This window comes from Martes martes (genome assembly GCF_963455335.1).
Source record: "Martes martes genome assembly, chromosome: X".
In the NCBI taxonomy this organism is placed as follows: Eukaryota; Metazoa; Chordata; class Mammalia; order Carnivora; family Mustelidae; genus Martes; species Martes martes.
In genome coordinates, this window is record NC_137897.1 from 40925160 (window position 1) to 40939465 (window position 14306).

General features: G+C 51.4%; 1 protein-coding gene across 2 annotated transcripts; it reads left to right on the top strand.

The window, feature by feature from the left end:
- Window positions 1–8453: 8453 nt before the first annotated feature.
- On the top strand, window positions 8454–12319 carry MAGIX (MAGI family member, X-linked). 2 transcript variants are annotated; one of them, XM_080794745.1, is made up of 6 exons: window positions 8454–8565; window positions 9355–9501; window positions 10249–10331; window positions 10408–10644; window positions 10755–10926; window positions 11669–12319. In XM_080794745.1, exons 1-6 carry the CDS (start codon window positions 8517–8519, stop codon window positions 11965–11967), a joined length of 987 nt encoding a protein of 328 aa, XP_080650871.1. In that variant the 5' UTR covers window positions 8454–8516; the 3' UTR covers window positions 11968–12319. The 2 variants fall into 2 exon arrangements, with proteins under 2 accessions (XP_080650871.1, XP_080650872.1); XM_080794746.1 differs by lacking the exon at window positions 9355–9501 and having other exon boundaries at window positions 8469–8565.
- The last annotated feature ends 1987 nt before the right edge of the window (window positions 12320–14306 follow it).

Here is a 14306-nt window from a genome sequence, read left to right on the forward strand (position 1 = left end):
ACTCTGGGCCCTGGACGCACTGTGTCCTGACGTCCATTCTGGGTGGCCGGGCAGCCTCTGCTGTCCACCTTTCAGGGGCCTGGTGTTGTCGTAGGTGAGAGGGGTTGAATGGTCCCTGCTTCCCTTCCTCCTGCAGTCTCCTGGCCCTCCCACCTCGGACCTGACCTTGTCTTCGGAGGGGATACACTGGATCTCATTCATTGTCTTTCCCTGTTCTAGATGAGACTTTAAGCACTGAGGATGGATAGCATAGCTTCCAATATGGGGCTCATGGCTCTGGGAACTGGTGATTGAGATAGAGGGGTACTTACGTTCTGGGGAAAGGGAGCTTGAGGCTCGGTAGATTGGTGAATGGTAGGTTTTGCATGCTCTGTGCACTGTTGAAAGGTCAGGATGGTGGGATAGTAAGGGAAGGCTTCCAGACATTGGCAGCCTCAGTACTTTGGAAATGGGTCAGGGAACTTGCCAAGTGGATGAGGGTTCCAGGGTCTAGAAATAGGGAAGAGCTTCCAGACTGGAAGATGCTCAGTCTTGGTGGACATGAATGGGGTGTCCAAGGAGGCCTCAGGGATGAACTGTAGTAGCAGGGTGTCTGGATGGTGGGTGGGAGTTCACTGAGAGCTGAAGACAGTGGGGTCACAAATCTGGGGACAAGGGCAGGGATTGGGATGAAGCAACAGATCTTAGGTCACTGAGGCTGTTGTCAGGGTTGAGGGGTAGGAGCATCCAGACAGAAGGCCAACCCTAGTTCCCTGAGGTGGAACCACTCCATCTAGAGCCTCAGCGTACTCCTCTGGGAAGTGCCGGTAATGAGGTGTGCATCATAAAATCGTCAAGAATTTAGGAATAAAGCTTCCAAATCACCTGCACTGGGGCCAATCAAGCTGTGTGGTAGCAGCCCAGCAGTGTTTATCTTTAATCTATATTGATTACTATCAGAAGGGACAGAGCCAAACCCACTCTCCGTCCCGCTCATTGTGGGTTTAAACCAATGACTTAGCTTTGTCCATTCATGAATATAAACCTATTGCCCCTTTTTACCTCCCCTCATTCATGGATTTAAATCAGTTCTTCCCATAGCCCTACCCAATTCTGAAAAATTTAATCAATCCTTTTATTTTTTTAATGGATTGAGGCTTGACAAAATCTGATAGGTTTTTAACTGTGTTTATATCTGTGAGACTGTCATTACAATCAAGGTAGGAAACATAATTCTCACTGCCAAAAAGTTACCTTCCTACTGCGTAATTCCTCTTTCCTGTGTCGTGCTCTCGCCAGCCACTGATTTATTCTATCACTGCACATTAGTTTGCACTTTTCTAGATGTTTAAAATTGAAGTTGGTGGGGTGCCTGGGTGGCTCAGTGGGTTAAGCCTCTGCCTTCAGCTCAGGTCATGATCTCAGGGTCCTGGGATCCAGCACCACATCTGGTTCTCTGCTCAGTGGGAAGCCTGCTTACTCCTCTCTCTGCCTGCCTCTCTGCTTACTTGTGATCTCTGTCTGTCAAATAAATAAATAAAATCTTTAAAAAAAATAAAATTGAAGTTGGGGGCACCTGACTGACTCAACGGATTAAGCATCTGCCTTCAGCTCGGGTCATGATCCCAGGGTCCTGCGATTGAGTGCCGCATCAGACTCCCCGCTCCGCTCCGCGGAGAGCCTACTTCTCCCTCTCCCTCTGCTGTTCCCCCTGCTTGTACTCTCCCCTCCTCCCCTGTCAAATAAATAAATAAATAAATAAATAAAATTGAATTTGACCCACAATGTTACATTAGTTTCAGGCACACAACATAGTGATTCCTCACCACTGGTGTAGCTATCATCTGTCACCCTACAACACTACTACAATACCACTGACTGTGTTCCCTATGCTGTACCTTCCACCCCATGACTTTGTTCCTTTACTGGAAGCCTGTACCTCCTACTCCCCTTCACCCATTTTGCCCATTCACCCAGCCCTTCCCTTCAGGCAACCACCAGTTTATTCTTTATATTTATGGGTCTGTTTCTGCTTTTATGCTTGTTCATTTGTTTTGTTCTTTTTAGATCCCACATATAAGTGATATCTAGACTTCTATATAAATGGAATCGTATAGTACGTACTCTTTTGGGGGAGCATATCTGGCTTCTTTCACTAAGCATGGGTTTTTTGAGATCTGCCGAAAGTTCAGAAACGACTGAAGTAAAACCAATCAATCACCTAAGTAACAATTAGTAAAAGTGTATTGTGCACACACCAAGAAAATAGTTTGGAAACCAGGAGCACTCAAACCAAAACATGGGATGAAGCTCAGGGGTATATTGCTATAAAGCAGTTTACACAGTGAGAAAGGAGTGACTGTTTATTCTTCACAGTGACTGGTTATAATATTAGAATTTTCTTCAATGACAGGGAATTGGTCAGTGGTTACTTCATTTCTATCTTGGGAGACAGTTTAAGTTTTGTTTATGATTTCCAGAGGCCTAAACAAGAAATGACCCAGGTCAAGTTAGCCTTGCAAAATAAGCTAAATTAAACTTTGTTTATATATCCAAACTGGTTTTATGTCCTCAGGAAATCTTTTAGGTTGATCTTTGTTTGTTTTTTATTTTAACAGATCCATCCAAATTTTTCATTCTATTTTTTAAAATATTTTATTTATTTATTTGACAGAGAGAGAGGGGGAAGCAGGCTCCCTGCTGAGCAGAGAGCCCAATGCGGGGCTTGATCCCAGGACCCTGAGATCATGACCTGAGCTGAAGACAGAGGTTTAACCCACTAAGCCACCCAGGAGCCCCTTTTCATTCTATTTTATTGCAGAGTAACATTCCACTGCATGAATATTACATAGTTTGTTGATCCGGTCACCTGTTGATGGATATTTGAGTTGTTTTCAATTTTTGGCTATTAATGAATGCTATGGGATGAATTGTATTGCCTCAAAATTCATATGTTGAAGCCTTAAGCGCCAGTGTAACTATTTGGAGATAGTCTTTAGGAGGTAATTAAGTTTAAATGATGTCTTAACAGTGAGATTCTAAACACATAGGATTGAGGCCTTATAAAAAGATAGAGAGAGCCTCTCTTTCTCTCTCCCTCCCTCCATGTGAAGATACACATAGAAGGTGGACATTTGCAAGCCAGGAAGAGAGCTTTTACCAGGAGCCAAATTGGCTAGCACCTTGATCTTGGACTTGACAGCCTTCAGAACTTCGAGAAATAAATGTCTGTTGTTTAAGCCATTAAACAACAGTCTAGAGGTGGCTTAAACAACAGTTTAACAGTTTATAGGTGGCTTATGGCAGCCTGAGATGACTAAGACAACAAAGCTTCCATGAATATTCATATGCAAGTCTTTGTGTAGATACCTTCTTTCATTTCTTTTAGGTAAATACCCAGGAGTGGAATGGCTGGATCATATATCTGTTTAACTTAAGATACTGCCAAAGTGTTTTCTTTTTCTTTAAAAATTTTTATTTATTTATTTGACAGAGAGAGACAGATCAGAAGTAGGCAGAGAGAGAGGGGGAAGCAGGCTCCCCACTGAGCAGAGAGCCCAATGCAGGGCTCGATCCCAGGACCCTGAGATAATGACCTGAGCGGAAGGCAGAGGCTTAACCTGCTGAGCCACCCAGGCACCCCTGCCAAACTGTTTTCTAAAGATGCTATATCATTTTACATTTCTGTCAGCAGTCTCTGAGAATTCCATTTCCTCCATATCTTCTCCAACAGTTGGTATTGTCAGACTTTTTTACTTTCAGTCATTCTGCTACGTGTACAGTGGTGCTTCATCATGATCTCCACTTGCTTACCCTAAAGACTAATAATAATTGAACATTGTCAACACAATTATTTGCCATCTATATATGTTTTTTGATAAAGCATGTGTTCAAATATTTTGCCATTTTTATGGGGTTGTATTATTAAATTTGGGCCATTATGTGTATATTATGGATATAATTCTTAAGAAGAGTGATTTGCATTGTCTTTTGAAAAGCAGAAGTTTGGTATGCCTGGGTGGCTCAGGTGGTTAAGTGACTGTCTTCCCGTCAGGTCATGATTCCAGGATCCTGGGATCGAGTCCGAGTCCAGCATCAGGCTCCTTGCTCGAGGTGAGCCTACTTCTCCCTCTGTCTGCCTCTCCACCTGCTTGTGCGCGCTCTCTCTCCCTCTCTCACTCTCTCTCTGATAGATAAATAAAAATCTTAAAAAATAATTTTTAAAAAGGCAGAAGTTTGGGGCACCTGGGTGGCACAGTCAGTTATGCATCTGCCTTGGGCTCAGGTCATAATAACCAGGATCCTGGGATCGAGCCCCATATTAGGCTCCTGTTCAGCGGAGAGCCTGCTTCTCCCTTTTCCTCTGCCTGCCACTCCTCCTGCTTGTGCTCTCTCTCTCGCAATCTCTCTGTCAAATACATAAATAAAATCCTTAAAAAAGAAAAGCAGACGTTTTGAATTTTGGTGAAGTCCAATTAATCCATTGGTTCCTTTATGGATTTTGCTTTTGATATTCTGTCTACACAACCTTTGCCTAACCCAAGGTCACAAAGTTTTTCTCCTATTCTTACTTTTAGAAATTGTATAGTTTGAGGTTTTACATTTAGGTCTATGATCTAATTTGAATGAAACCATTTTGGGTTTTTTTTTTTTTTAAGATTTTATTTATTTGAGAGAGAGAGAGAGCACGTGCGTGAGCACAGTTTAGGGGGAGGAGCAGAGGGAGAGGGAGAAGCAGGCTCCCCACTGAGCAGGGAGCCCAGACACAGGGCTCAACCCCAGGACCTTGGGACCATGACCTGAGCCCAAGGCAGACACCTAACTCACTGAGCCACCCAGGTGCCCCCGAATGAAACCATTTTTTAAAAACCATTCTGTAGGGATGCCTGGGTGGCTCAGGTGGTTAGGTGTCCAACTCTTTTTTTTTAAGATTTTATTTATTTATTTGACAGAGATCACAAGTAGGCAGAGAGGCAGGCAGAGAGAGAGAGGAGGAAGCAGGCTCCCCGCTGAGCAGAGATCCCTGAGCCGAAGGCAGAGGCTTTAACCCACTGAGCCACCCAGGCGCCCCTCCAACTCTTGATTTTGGCTCAGGTCATGGTATCAGGGTCATGGGATTGAGCCCTGAGTTGGGCTCCATGCTCTGAGCAGAGTCGGCTTGAGATTTTCTCTCCTTCTCGCTCTGCGTCTCCCCCGCTCACAAGCGCTCTCTCAGATAAATAAATAAATCTTAAAAAAATAGTTCAGTCCTGCTTCATCCATGGATACAAAAACTCTCTACCCATTAACCAATAACTAACCTCCCCAGCTACTGGTAATCTCTATTCTACTTGCGGTCTCTATCGATTGGTCTACTTTAAGTACACTGTGCAAGTGGAATCGAACACTATTTGCCTTTTTGTAATTGACTTATTTCACTCAACATAATGTCTGCAAGGTTCATTCATGTTGTAGCATGTGCCAGAATTTCATTCCTTTTTAAGGCTGAATAATATTCTACTGTATGTTTATACTATATTTTGCTTATCCATTCATCCCTTGACGTACATTTGGACTGTTTCCATCTTTTGGCTATTGGGAATGGTACTACTGTGAACATTTGCATACAAGTATCTGTTTGATTCTCTGCTTTCAGTTCTCTTGTGTATACATTTAGGCACGGAACTGCTGGATGATATGGTAAGACTACATTTAACTTTCTGAGTTAACCCCAAACTGTTTTCGACTGTGGCTGCACCATTTTACATTGCCACTGCGAGGCAGAAGGGTTCTAACTTGTCCCAATCCAGAAGGTTCTTTACCAATTTCCTGATAGTAGCCACTCTACTGGATGTGAGGTGGTATCCTACTGAGGTGAGAGTGAGTTGATTTTCCCACCATATACCACAAATTCCATCCTTTCTATCTGATTTGTAGTGCTATCTATACATTACGTTTCAAGTTCCTATATATACCTGTATCTAAAACCCCAATGTCTCATTGATTAGTTTGTCTATACTCCATGCCCAGCCTGACACTCTTTTTATTACTGTGTCTTTGTAGCATGTCAAATTCTTTTTTTTTTTAAGATTTTATTTACTTTTTGACAGAGATCACAAGTAGGCAGAGAGGCAGACAGAGAGAAGGGGGAAGCAGGCTCCCCGGTGAGCAGAGAGCCCGATGCGGGGCTTGATCCCAGGACCCTGGGATCATGACCTGAGCCGAAGGCAGAGGCTTTAACCCACTGAGCCACACAGGCGCCCCGCAGCGTGTCAAATTCTGAAATCCATATGCTCCCTCTTTGTTTCTGAGGTTGATGGGGCCCATCCCACAACATCTGTGAGTCCCAGTGTGAGAATACAAGTGGAGGCCCACATATTATAAAGCTAAATGTCTAAAAGTAATAAATCAGGGTAACTATTAAATAAAATCAAATGTACCTTCCAACTCTGAAAAATACAATTCCAATACAAACTCTTAAGAAAGGCGGTTCCCAACCCGGATATCACTGTGTTGTCAATGTCTGTGTAGGTGTCCCTTCTTCCAGAAAGAGGGCCTACTAATACCGGAGCCCAGGGCTGTTTCAGCCTCATGGACCCAGCTGCCTCTGCATGGGGCTAACCTCTGACCAGGTGTTAGAGAATGTCCATAGAATACATAAAGGAATGAGAATTCTATGGAGAACTCTGCAATAGAGGGTCTCAATCTTCCCCTACCCAACACCAGACTCTAGTTGGGACAGGTGTGGGCAGCCAGACAAAGACCCCAGTACAGACAGACAGAGGCCCAGAAAGGCCAGTGACCGCGGTGACCAGCACTGCCCTAGAAGACTGGGGAAGTCCCCAAGGGGAGTTCAAGGGGTCTGAATCTTGGAGGAGACAGTGAGAAGGCTTCCCAGTGAAGGAGAGGACGGGGGAGCCTTGGGATCAGCCTTGGTTTTTCTCCTCAATCCAGTTCTCCTGAGAAGACTCAGGAAAATAAAGCAGCCTAGACTCTTCCTCACAGAAAGAAACATGTAGGTTTACAATTCTGCATAGCCAATCTTCTGCATTCCTTTTCAGAACTGGATGGATGAAAGATTAAAGCCTTAAAACTGGGCCTTGATAATATGCAGTCCTGTTTCAGTGGACAAAAGACTGGGAAGAGTTCCTATACAGAAGACACAGTGCAGGCAAAGGAGGGATGGTGGGAAAAACAGTTCACAAAATTTGGGGAGTTATGACAGCCCCAGGTGATTGGTATAAGAACAGGGCAGAGCAATGAATGAGATCCAGTGTATCCCCTCCGAAGACAAGGTCAGGTCCGAGGTGGGAGGGCCAGGAGACTGCAGGAGGAAGGGAAGCAGGGACCATTCAACCCCTCTCACCTACGACAACACCAGGCCCCTGAAAGGTGGACAGCAGAGGCTGCCCGGCCACCCAGAATGGACGTCAGGACACAGTGCGTCCAGGGCCCAGAGTGAAACAGTCACAGCCCCAGTGAATGCTGGGGATAAGCCGCCTGAGGCCTGCACTGTGGTTGGCTGGCTGTGGGGCCCTGGACTGAGAGGTGTCGGAGCCCCTGTGGCCCCAGTTTCTTCCTCCACAGAGTGGCGGTCACAGGCTATCTCTCACCGCACCCCATTCGTCCTTCCACTCCAGTAGCATTGTGCCCAAATGCTCCCCCATCCGGACCTCTGTCTCCAGGCCACCCTTCACTTTTAATAACTAAGAGGGGCCTCCTTTCTTCCTTCTCATTGGCTGGCGACCCTTCCCACCCACGGGCCTTGAAAGCCTCCTCAAGTTGAGGCCCCTACCGCCTCTCCATTCTCAAGGGCACGCGCCCCTCCCGGCTTTTGGAGTCCCCCAACCCTATCATGGGAACTAGGGTTGGCCTTCTGTCTGGATGCTCCTACCCCTCAACCCTGACAACAGCCTCAGTGACCTAAGATCCGTTGCTTCATCCCAATCCCTGCCCTTGTCCCCAGATTTGTCCTGCTTCCCTTCCTCAGGGCCCCAAACCCTCCCATGGCCCCCAAGGCTCCAAGGGACGCCTCCCCGACGCCCCCCCACCCCGTCCCCGCCCCTGCCCAGCCCAACAGACTTCCACTTCCCGAGTAGAAAAGATTCACTGCAAATTTGCTGAGGTCCCGTCCTACTAGGAGCAAAGCTCCGTGGGAGGCTGCAGAATTCTCTGGTGAACGCGGGCTCCACTTCTGCACCCCCGTTTTTAGTTGTCAGAGCTCAGGCGGGGCCCTTAACTTCTCTGGGCCTCAACTTCCCCTCCTCTTCTCGCTCGTGGACTAACAACCCCTCCTGGGTGGAAGAAGGAGCCCAGCGGAGGCTCCGCGGCTCACCGAGGCAGCGCCTGAGGCAGAGCGAGGCCCAGAGCTCGCACCGGCTCCCGCAGCCAGGCCTCCTTGCCGGCGGCCAGGTAGGTCAGCGCGCGGGTCGGGGCGCCAGGCACGGGACCGGCCGGCCCCAGCCGCATCCAGGCCCGGGCGGGCCGCCAGGTGAGCGCGCCCAGGCGCTCCAGACGCGTCGCTGGCGGCCTTGCGTCCAGCCGGCGGACTTCGGGTCATGGAGCCGCGCGCGAGGGGTGCCACGGACCCTAGGGGGAGCAGAGGAGGTACGGGGGTTGGGTGGGGAGGGACCGGGCGCGTCCCTGACACCCCATGCCCCGCCTGTCGGCTCCTCACCTTTTCCTTCCGACAGGTGGTAGACAAAGCAGCCCTGGCGCCCAAGTGGCGGGCGGGTGCCCGGTGGCTGGGGTTGGGCTCCAGGTCCCCGACCCGCACCCGCACCGCACCGCACCGCACCGCACCGCGGGACTGCGCACCAGACCCGGGGGCTCTCAGGAGTCTCCGGGGAGATGTGCCAGAGGGGTCTGCCCGGGGTCACTGGGGACCCTGGCCACTCAGGGCCCGTAGTGAATTGCGGGGGGTTAGGCGGGGGCCTCCGGGGATAAATGGAGCGGCAGTTGGGGCTATGTGGGCCATCAGGGTTGCCTAGGAGATCTGGAAGGGTGCCGGGGCCACAGCGGGGGCAGACCGTCTTCTGTCGGGACATCTGGGGGAATCTGGGTCCCTCTCGCTACTGTGCGGGAAGAGTTTGGAATCTGGGGTTACGAAGGGGCAGTTGGAGACCTCCAGAGATAGTCCCAGAGTGTTGGGACGTGTCCAGAAATATTTCGGTCAGCTATCTCTCTCCAGGGATATCGTGGGCGCGGGCGGGGGTCCGCGGGCATACCCGCGAAGGTGGGGGTTCGCGGGAGTTGAGAGGGGCCTGCGGAACTATCGAGGGAGTGGTCTGGGGGTTCCGAAGGTCTTGAGGGGCATTCTGGGTTTTCGGACGTCGGGGAGCGTGGGGGCTTGCGGAGGCTTGGGCGGGCGCTGACCTGCTCTTTCCACCCGCGCAGGCCGGGACTTTCCCCTGGGGGCTGGCCCCAGAGCCCGGCAGCTCCTGGGGCGGCTGGACGCGCGCCCCCTGGCGGCCAGAGCTGCGGCCGACGTAGCGGCGCTGGTACGCAGGACGGGCGCCACATTGCGCCTGCGCCCCAAGGCTGGTGCGTTGCGGGGAACCGGGTGTGAGTGGGGCCGGATTCAGTAGTGGCGGACCCGGGATTGCTAGTTACTTCCCTGGGTGGGGCCAATGGGTGGCGGGGCGGGGCTCGGAGGGCGCTTCGAGGGGGCGGAGCCTTGGCGTTATCCTAGAATATTCCTCCACGAGGTGATCCTGGAAAAGCTATTTTGATAGATTAATGTTGCATTGGCTAGTTGTGGGTCCAGGGCTGGATGGTTATCCCTGTCAGGGGGGCTTTGTATGGCATTTCTGAGGGGGTGGGGCCTGAAGAGTTTTGGAGGCGGGCAGTTGGCTGAGGCGCGGGTCTGGAAGAAAAACCACTCCAGGAGGTGGAGCCTACAAATGCCAGGGGGAGGGATCGAAGTGTCAGGAATGGATTGAAATTTATAGGCCAGTTAGGGGGCGGAGCCTGGAAAGTTTAGGAGTCCAGTCCTGGAGTTGCACCCCCCAGGGAGTGCCTAAGGGTGTAAAATGAGGAACAGGATCTCTGCGTTATTGGAGGACTATAGGAAGGTCTAGAGGTGTATTCAAATAGCAGAGCCCAGGATTATTACTTAGAAGTCGACCTGAGGTCAGTTACTCATGTGGGTTGAGCCCAGTTAAATAGGTGGGCGTACCAGTCTGCATTCTAGAGGTAAGGAAATGAGGTGAAACTAGAACGTTAAATCAGGGGGCAGGTCCTAAGTGGTTTCCCTGGAGTCCCCCTCTGACGGCCTTTTTCATCTTCCAGCCGTTAGTGTGCTGGACTCTGCAGACATAGAGGTTACAGACAGTCGCCTGCCTAATCCCACTTTCGTGGAACACCGGCCGCAGGTACAACCTCGCCCTTTTATTGAATGCCACCCGCTTTGAGACTGGCAATGTACGTACGCTTGTGTTTTTACTCCAGCATCATCGGTCAGTGACCTTGGGTACAGGTACTGCACCGCCACAAGTGACCCAGGCTAAGGCATGTTCTGCTTCGAAGCCGCTCCAGACCTCTGGACGGTTCTGCGTGGAACTGGTTCGAGATTCCACGGGCTTTGGCCTCACATTAAGTGGAGGCCGAGATTCATCGGGGGATGCTCCTCTGGCGGTGCGCGGGCTGTTGAGAAACGGGCCAGCACAGCGCTGTGGTCGCTTGCAGGTGAGGTATAAGACGCCCTCCACTCAACAGTGCTCCGCTGATCCTCGCCCTTTGTCGGGGTGCTCCCTATCTGCTCATTCTACAATACCCCTCTCCTTGCACTCTTGTAGGCTGGGGACCTCGTGCTCCACATCAACGGAGAATCAACTCGGGGCCTCACCCATGCCCAGGTGGTGGAGCGCATTCGCACAGGCGGCCCTCGTCTCCGTCTTGTACTAAGCAGGCCCCTTCAAACCCACCCTGGCAAGCCTGAAGGGGTGGGAGGGCCCCAGAAAGGAGATGGTGGGTTTCCCAAGGGAGAGGGTTCAGAGAGCTGTGAGGGGAAGGAGAGGCTCACAACATGGAGAGGCTGGGGTCCAGGGTGGGAGGTGTTGGTGGTCTCTGTGGGGAGGTCAGAGTTTAGTGTCTGTGAGGTGTCATGATATTCTCAAAACCACGATCCATGATAGGGAAGGGCAGGGTCCCAGAATAGGAATAAAAGTAGATTTTAGAGGGGAGGTTTTTGAGGTACTAGGAGAGGAGAAGGGGAGAAGGGTAAAAGCAGGTGTTTAGAAGGAAGAGTTGTTCTCACATGAGAAGGTGGAGTGGGTCTCAGGAGGGAGAGGATGGGATGGGGATCCGGAGGTTGGGGGGGGGGTCTAGTTCCAAGGCTGAGGGGTCCATATGCAAACAGTTGGGAGTTGAGGGAGGTGGGTTGAGGAAGGGGATAGTCTGGGGTCCTAGATGGGAGGGGTTTAGCATATTGAGGTCAAGGTCAGGGTTTGATTTCCTTTGGGATTGTGGTAAAGTATTTGCGGGGGCATGTTCTGGATCCAGCTGGGGAGAGGTCTCGGGACAAGAGGCGTTGGGGGGAGGGGGAGTCTTGAGGGGTGGTAATGGTTCCTGAATGGTTTGTCCAGGCCTCAAAGGGAGATTTCTCTAAGGAGGGGTCCCTGTCTCCTGCAGGCCCTGGAGTCTGCCGGCCCCCCTCAGCCAGGGGGCTCCGTTTTCCATTCCCCACCCTATCCCCCAATCTAACCCGCAGGTCCGCCATCCCCTGATCGCAGCCCAGATCCTGGTGGACCAGAGGTGATGAAGTCTCACACCGTCAGTGCTTCTCCACTTCCGCACCGTCGGGGCAGCCCTGAGCCTACCCCAGAGCCGCTGGCCGACTGTCCTGCGGTTCCTCCTCCTCAGCGCCGCACAGACGACCCTGACGACCGAACCCCGGGTTCCCCGGGACCCTGGCTGGTGCCGAGTGAGGAACGGCTTTCGCGGGCCCTAGGGATCCCCAGGGCGCCGCAGCTTGCTCTCGAGATGGCCGCTGGAAGGCGGAGGCACTGAGCACGTATGGGACGGCCCGATGCTCACTTGGTACTGCCGGAACTGGATCCGGTGTGCTCCGCCGACGGCACGCTAGCATCGCTGGGAGAGCGCACACTTGGTCTTGTCCCATCCCCACTCCGGCTGCGCTTCCCTCGCAGTGTCAGTGGTACAGCCCTCCGGACGGGCCAGCCTTGCGCTTCTGCTTTCGAGCGGGGGAGGTAATAAAATGGTTCGACCCAGTCTTGACTTGCCGGGTGCTGTAGGCCGGGTGGGGCTCCTGCGTTCACCCCGCAGAGGAGGAGGTGGGTCGATCTGGTTTCAAGCAGGGCCTCTTCTTGTAACCATTAAAAAGCTTATTTCATGCTGTTTCACCCGTGTCTCTAGCGGGGTCTGCCTGTGCCGATCCTCAGTCTGGCGTGCTTTCTCCCCACTCGGTTTTTCTTCGCCGGCTCCTGCTTCTCTCCGCATTCATTCATTTCACTTTTGGGGAGGTGTGCGGGGCTCACAGATAATCTTTGCTCCCGGCATGGGGAATGCAGAGGTGGGCCGTTGTAGCGGGAGTGTGCCTGAATACCCACAGCCCCGATTAGGAATCGTCCTGATGGCCTGATAGCAAGGCTAGAACCAGGGTGGCTTCCTTCACCGAGAGCCTGTGGTCTCTCACTTCCGGCCTGGTCGGCCAGCTCTCGCTGGCACGTAGATTGCCACCCTTAGGGCATGGGCTGGGGCCCTGGAGCCCCCTTTGGGGCGGAGCCGGGAAGGTGTGAGTCAGCGGGCTGCGCTAAAAAAGGCTGTTAGAATCTCTCAGCCGCGCCCCCTCTTCCATACATGGTGACGAACTGCGCCAGGCTTGTGTGCACACGCCAAATGCTAGGCGTTCCTGGTCCTGGGAGAGGCCAGAGTTTCCTCCATCCTGGGAGCAGAGCCCTGAAGGCAGGGCTTATGTAGCCAGTGAGACTCCTACCGGGATAGCCCCAAAGCCAGCGCTGACCGAGGCAAGAAATGTCTAGTCACCTCCGCTTGTCACCACACCCTAAGCACTTCCCCCCCCCCCCCATGAAGGAAGCTGTGGTCAGGTGGGAATGGGCAACTCCCACCGGAGAGGGGAGACAAATGAAAAGACGGGCGTGTGAATTTCCAGGCTGACGCTGGAAGGAGAGGGGAACCTCAAAGCCAGGCTGGGAGCTGGTGAATGCTTCAACGGTCAGCACTGTGGACATTGTGGGGAAGTGCGCTGGGGCTTCCAGCTACCCTTGACTCAGAGCCTAGTGGAGGTGTGGCTCTAGGGAAGTGAAGGAGCTTCAGTCCTATCAACACAGTCACACCCAGGAGACTAATAATAGTAACCCCAGCCACCATTTACTTAGCCTTATTCCTGCTACTGGCTCTACTTGCAGTATCTATTTTCATCTACTTACACATCTGCTCAACAATCCTGATATGTCCATTTCATGGGGGAGGGAAGTGAGGCCCAGATTGTATAAATGGCTCAAGGGAGGGAGTTGAAGCAAGATTTAATCAAGGCTGGATTCCCGAGCCGGTCCTTTTAATCAAGTAATAATTGAGCCCCAGTTGTTTACTTTGCACTGTATAGGCACTGGGGAGATGCTGGCGAAATGAAACATAAAGATTTCTAACCTTGCATAAACCTAGGTTGGAAAAGAAAAGGCAAAGGAAAGAAGAGAAAAGAAAAGTGACAAAGATAACTTCAGAGAGAGGTCAGAGTTGTAAAGACAGCAAAAGGAGGTTATGTTGGTGGAAATAATTATGGTGGGCTGCCGGTCTCTTTGAAGACAACCTTTGAGCTAGGACCTGATTGACCAAAAGCCAAATAAATGTATGAAGAGCTTGGAGAAGGGCACTGGCAGCCATGGGAACAGCAAGCGCAAAGGCCCCGAAGTGGAGCAGAGTTTGTTTTGTTCTAGAAACTCAGATATGTCCTCACAGAGTTGAAAAGCACACACTCAGTCCGGGGAAAAGTGTGCTTCATTCCTTCTACCACCCAACCACTCTCAGCAACCTGGGCTGATAGTAGGGTGCCCCTTTCTTGGTTTTGAGGCGCCCCAGGTTGGGGTGTGTGTGCAGGCAGGCCCTTGGGTCTAACTGTCCTGGCCTTCCAGCCACAACTCTTCCCTCAAATGGGATGAGAATAAAACCAACATCCAGTCTAGAGAATGTGATCCTCAGCATATCTCCAGGGAGATCCTGATTCCTGTGACCAGATGCCTGTCTCAGATGCAGAAATCAAGGCTGAGTCAGGAGAAATAGCTCGCTTAGGATAACACACTTCAAATGTCATCAGCTTTGTCACCCTGACCGGGACCCCAGGAACCTTCCTCTCACCTTGCCAAGCTTCC

Coding starts and splice junctions, on each gene's coding strand:
- MAGIX (XM_080794745.1), top strand. CDS start 8,517: ATGGAGCCGCGCGCGAGGGGTGCCACGGACCCTAGGGGGAGCAGAGGA. Junction 10,332..10,407: donor TCGTGGAACACCGGCCGCAG/GTACAACCTCGC, acceptor TTTTTACTCCAG/CATCATCGGTCAGTGACCTT. Junction 10,645..10,754: donor AGCGCTGTGGTCGCTTGCAG/GTGAGGTATAAG, acceptor GCACTCTTGTAG/GCTGGGGACCTCGTGCTCCA.